Source organism: Choloepus didactylus, chromosome 11 (genome assembly GCF_015220235.1).
Source record: "Choloepus didactylus isolate mChoDid1 chromosome 11, mChoDid1.pri, whole genome shotgun sequence".
In the NCBI taxonomy this organism is placed as follows: Eukaryota; Metazoa; Chordata; class Mammalia; order Pilosa; family Megalonychidae; genus Choloepus; species Choloepus didactylus.
Window position 1 is genome coordinate 80,816,657 of NC_051317.1, and position 6,000 is coordinate 80,822,656.

The window sequence follows — 6,000 nt, forward strand, 5'->3', positions numbered from 1 at the left end:
GGAAAAATCTCTGATCCATGCTTGAACTTCTACCAGTTAAATACTTCAAGCTAACAAGTGAATATTCCTTAATGAGTTAAGACCCTGGAATGTGTGGTTTTCTTTATATATATAAGATACTTTGAGGAGCAAGGTGTTTAACTTAAGAGGTATTGATGGAACATGTAATATTGTACAGTTTGGCAGCCCTGGGTAGGATGCCACTACTGTGAACACCTGATGCAATCAAGACAGGATGAAAGATTGGATTATGCTAAAACGTAGAGAGCAAAGGGATTTATAGAGAGAGAAATGGAGGGCCAGAGACAAATCTGAAACCACAAACAGTTGGCAGGTAGATATTATTTACCTTTTCCTAAGTTGTTACTTCCTGATGTTGACCTGGGAAGGGTAATGACAAACTTTTTTTTTTTTAAGTCCCTTAGTAAAACAGTGTTTGTCCCTTTGTCTTTGACATTCACCATTCCGGAAATGTTTGAATTCCTGTCACACACCAGGTCCAACTCTGGGTGTTTGGGATACAGTGGTGGATGAGATAAATGAAGTTCCTAGCTCTCCTCCTCTATTTTTTTTTTCCTTTAGTTTAAATGTTCATTACTGTGTTTCATTATTTTGTAGGTGATGAAAGAACTATGGTCTTTGTTGAAACGAAGAAAAAAGCAGATTTTATTGCAACTTTTCTTTGTCAAGAAAAAATAGCAACTACAAGTATTCATGGGTAAGTAAATTAATGTGATTTCCTACTGGAGAAATGACTTCTATTTGGCATTTGTTAAGAAGCATCAGTATACAACTAGTATTATATAATCCTAGAATTAGCATTCAGAATTCTCTCAAGATCTAAACTGTTGGTTACTTTGCATCTTCTTTCTTGGTTTTTATAAGAACTGAGTAGCAGGGATGGGGAGTTAAATATCTACCTTAGACTCCTCATCATTAGGAGTGGTAATTTCTAAAGAGCTCACTTAAGAATCTCTGGCCCTTAGAGCTAAGTTTTTCCCTTGAGCTAAGTTAAATATGTTTGGAGGAAGACAAGGCTAGATTTTCTAGCAATAAAATTGACTGGGTCCCAGTATTTTTTTGAAAAAAAAATCATATGCTGAATATGATCTTTCTGATATTTGGCATTTTTTGTTGGAGTTCTTTAAAATATCTTATTAACAGAACTTGATTGGCACTTTACTAGTGGATCTAAAATATAAATAGCTGAATATGTAGAATTCTGAAATTGTACTTTTTAAAATATCTGTGTTTTGAGAAAGAAATTCTAATCAAGTAGTTGCATTTATCTTCAAAACTAAAAAGCCTAGAGATTATTAATATGTGGGATTTGTTTGTCATACTTGGGTTTGTATTCTAGCTCTACATATTAGCCTTACCTTACCTCACTTCATCTGCAAATGAGGATAATTGTTCCAATCTAAAAGTATTAAGGTAAGAATTAATTAAAATGATGCCTTGAAAGGAATTAGTATACTACTTGGTATGTAAGAAGTGAGCATTAATTTTAAATGCTGCTACTTTTGCTATTATTTAAAAAAATTTATGTTGAGCTTTAATGATTCTCTTTAATGATTTTCTTAAGAGCTGTCCTAATACATGTTTTTCTTTCAAGTGATCGGGAACAGAGAGAGAGAGAGCAAGCTCTTGGAGATTTTCGCTGTGGAAAGTGTCCAGTTCTTGTTGCTACTTCGGTAGCTGCCAGAGGGCTGGATATTGAAAATGTTCAACATGTTATCAACTTTGACCTTCCTTCTACCATTGATGAATATGTTCATAGAATTGGACGTACTGGTCGTTGTGGGAATACTGGCAGAGCTATTTCCTTTTTTGTTCCTGAATCGGATAGCCATTTAGCACAGTCTCTAGTGAAAGTACTGTCGGATGTAAGTTTTACACTTTTTAAACTGAATCGAGTATGCTTTATCATTGAAAGCAGACATTTTATGCATTTACGTGTATTCAGGAAAAGTAAACTATTCCAATCTTTGAGACTTCATCTATGCATGTTTTATATGAAGTTAAAATTTCTTTTAAGGCTCAACAAGATGTTCCTGCATGGTTGGAAGAAATTGCCTTTAGTACATATGTTCCTGGCTTCAGTGGTAGTACAAGAGGAAATGTGTTTGCATCCGTTGATACTCGAAAGGTTAGTTGAGAAAAATTCAGAACTTGGCTTCCAATTAATCTTTGTAAATGTTGTGTTTAATATTGTGATCATTCATCTAAACCATTGTTTTCATGCCTAGAAGGTAGCTACTTTAATGTTTCTTTAAAACTTTATTTATTACGTATTTTGGGTTTTAATTTATACTTAAACATCTTCCTTTCCAAAATTTGCTGTTATTTGAAATTCTAATTTGTGATCTTCTGAAGGTTATATAGGAATTCTTTATTTTTGGAATTCTCTCCACATTATTAACTAAGATAAAATACTGTAGTGTTAGAGCTGCAAGTCTTTTCTGACGTGCAACTTTTATAAGCAGCACCACCTATATACAGAAACAGCATACTTATCATTAAATATTTATGCTTATTCATAGAAATATAGCATTTTAAGCTTTTTTGCTTGCCAAAGCTATTGGATTAAAAAAGATCTTTTATATTTTGTATTTCTTTTGAAATACATCAAATATGTAAAAACTTATGAGTTTATAATGATGAATTACACACACAACCCAAAGTTTTTACACATCATTGGAAGTAGCTAGGGCACCAGTTCCTAAATCTAAAGTTGGCAATTAAAAGGAAAGAAATAAGCATTTATCTTGCCTTTACAAACTTTATTTTAGGGTAACAAAATATTCATAATTTATGAGGAAAATATCTTATTTACAGAAGAATTTCAGCTAAAAAATTTGGCAGAAATGATAGAATTAGGAAAAAAAATTGTTTTTCAACCCAAAGAATTAATTGATTCAGGGTATTACCAAGGGATAAAAACTATTGGTTAAAAAGAAAAAAGTTCTCTTGAAATATTTTGTCCAGTTTAGACTTTACTACTGGCCTATTTTCAAATCAGTTGGATTTAGTGAGAAATGAAGTTCTTTATATATTTCGGGAAGACAGTGGTGGAAAGCTTGAGACCCTACTTCTTGGTCTGAGCAGTGTAACTTTAAGTCTATCTTAAATTAAAATTAAATGTCCTTCTTTTTTAAAAATGTTTTTCTTTCTTTCTTTCTTTCTTTTTTTTTTTTTTTTTTTAAGAATTACCAGGGCAAGAGCACTTTGAATACAGCAGGGTTTTCTTCTTCACAAGCTCCCAGTCCAGTAGATGAGGAGTCATGGGATTAAAACAAAACAATATCAAGTTTGTGGTACAGTTTGATACAGAGAAGAAAATAGTTTGGTTGTTGAAGTTTTAATGGAAGGTGAAACTTGGCACTCTTGTAACTCCTGTGCTTTTGTTCTTACTCCCACCCTTAAAAAAATATTCCTTACTGACTAGTTATGTGAAATGCTAAAATTTACAACATTACAGTTGCTTATACAAATGGTGTTACCTGGAAAGATTAAAGCGTTCTAAATGTCTTGCTTATTTCTAGTGTATTCTTCAGGGGCGTTTTATTTCATATTTAAATGTGAAGTCTTAATATAGTGTTTATGGATCCTATAAAACAAGCAATAGCATATGATACACCTTTGGTTAAAAATTATTAGGTCTCATTTTTACTTAAAAGGAGACTTTAAAGTAATACTGTGTCACTGTAATGTGATAACTGATTTCCGTGAAGCAAACAGTGAGAGATTTAAGCCTTTTATGGTGATTTTGACTTTAGATTATCAAATAGTTAACAAAACTGGTTACATGTTTGCATTGTGAGCTCTGTACTCAATGACATAACAAATGTTTGTTTTTATAATATACACTGTCCATGGAAATAAAGGCCAAAACATATTTTTCCCCAAGTTTTACATCATCACTTTAATTTTTCTTTGTTACATGTCATAGTTCTCAATTCATATCTTGAAATTTTTTCTTATTGAGTTTTGTTAAACAAAAGTCAGAAAAACTGAATATCGATATATAAAATACAGATGTGGAAATGAAAATCATTCATAGAACTCAAACTCACCAATAAAACGAAGCTGTTTACTCTTGCCGTAATTAATTTTTTGATCCATACATTAAGATTGATGAGAGAAGGAACTCTGTCTTTTTTCATTCACCTTTATATATATCTTGAACTTACTATATCTAGAATGTGAGAAATTCTTAAGTCATTAAATGAATGAACCAAAATATTAAAACATAAAACAAGTCATTTGGTATAAATATTGGGGAGATAAAAATGATAAATTTTAGAGTGTATATTATTGTTCATCTAAAAAGTTCAAACCACCATGTCCCCCAAAATTATATAGTAAGTTAGTTGATGAGTGAAGTATCACATATGAAAAAAGGAGTATTCAACAGATGTTATTAGAATAACTGGTTAGATGCCCACCCCATGTCACATTAAAAATTAATTCCATGTGGATTATAAAAAATTTAAACTACAAAAAAAAATAGTTAAATATTACATCTTTGAATTGGGGGCAAAAGTTGATCTATGCTCAAAAAGGACAGATCACAAAGGAAACTCTCAACAGATTTGGTCACAAAAACATTAGTAGCCTATATAAAAAGAGTTGAGTAGCAGACATGGAAAAATATTACTATGATCACAGTGGATTTCAGCCTGTAGTTCTTTATATATGGATATGGAAGAATACCAACCAATAGACAAATGGTCAAAGAACACAGACAATTCAAGAAAGGAAGTTCAACTGATAAAAATATGGGAAATATTTAACCTATGCTCTGTAATCTCACTTCTGGGAAAGGTAAAATGAATGGAGATGTTTGCATTGTTATTTGTAATATGTGTAGTCTTAATTTTCTCTTCCAGCTTATTTTGTTTGCAGTGAACATTTATGAAACATTCCTGCCCATTTTTTCCTTCTCTTCAAAGGGCTACTTGGTCATAGTTGTTCTGACTGCTTTTTCAAAAATTTTGCCTTTGCTTGATTTGTCAAATTACCATTTTTATAGCATTTCTGAATCAAATATAAAAAAGGAAAATCACACATAATCCCACCATGATTACAAACCAACTGTAAATGTCCCTGTGTTCAGTTGCTCTCTTTCTAGGTATAGATTTGAATTATTTCTTTAAAAATTATCAAAATAACAAATACACGTATGATTAGAAAATAAAATACTACAGAAGGATTTATAATAGCAGTATTCTCCTGTCCCTCTCTTTCTAAATTGCCATCCCACTTTCCTCAGTCAGCTGTCTTTAACCATTTCTAGTGGTTGACCATCATATATTTTGTTTTTTTGATTGACCAAATTTAGTCATCTATTGATTTGCTGCTATGATCAATGAAGTGAGTGGCCATCTCTCACTTCCTCGGTAATATGAAATGATACAGTTAGAAGTATACTTTATAAGATGGTAATAAAGGCACCCTTTTCTTTCCTTCTCTTTCTCTTTCTACATCTCAACATCTGTAAACTGTACCTTTACATTTCCAGAGTTTATAATATTTGCAATCTATAACCGTAAAGTTTTTCTTTTTACATCTATAGGTTGATTCTAAAATTGAAAACCAGTAGCTGTGTTTACATTTATTTATGTAAATATTGTTCACTGCATGGGCCAGTTACCACAGTCTGATTTCCTTTCCTTATTATTTCCAATTTCATGACCTCTGTGTGTGTCTACAGGGAGAATTATGTGTCAGGGTCAAATAAAAATTGCTCAAGACCATTCCACATACCAATGTTTCAAATTTGGACCATACTAATTGTTCTGGTTTGCTAAAGCGGGCGGAATGCAAAATACCAGAAATGTTTACAACAAGGATTTATTAGTTCACAAATTTACAGTTCTAAGGCTATGAAAATGTCCCAATTAGGGCATCAATAGGACAATACCTTCTCTGAAGAAAGACCGATGGCATCTGGGATTTCTCTGTCACATGGGAAGTCACATGACCGGAGTCTACTAG

The 6,000-nt window shown here is 32.0% G+C and overlaps 1 protein-coding gene across 1 annotated transcript in view; it reads left to right on the top strand.

Moving 5' to 3' along the window:
* The window catches only part of DDX4 (DEAD-box helicase 4), a 134,949-nt gene extending 131,418 nt beyond the window's left edge, over nucleotides 1–3,531 (top strand). The window contains exons 18-21 of the mRNA XM_037798993.1: nucleotides 619–718; nucleotides 1,616–1,886; nucleotides 2,039–2,149; nucleotides 3,208–3,531. Of these exons, the coding sequence (XP_037654921.1) occupies nucleotides 619–718; nucleotides 1,616–1,886; nucleotides 2,039–2,149; nucleotides 3,208–3,294 (569 nt within the window). The 3' untranslated portion in view covers nucleotides 3,295–3,531. The remainder of the gene's footprint in view (nucleotides 1–618; nucleotides 719–1,615; nucleotides 1,887–2,038; nucleotides 2,150–3,207) is intronic.
* The last annotated feature ends 2,469 nt before the right edge of the window (nucleotides 3,532–6,000 follow it).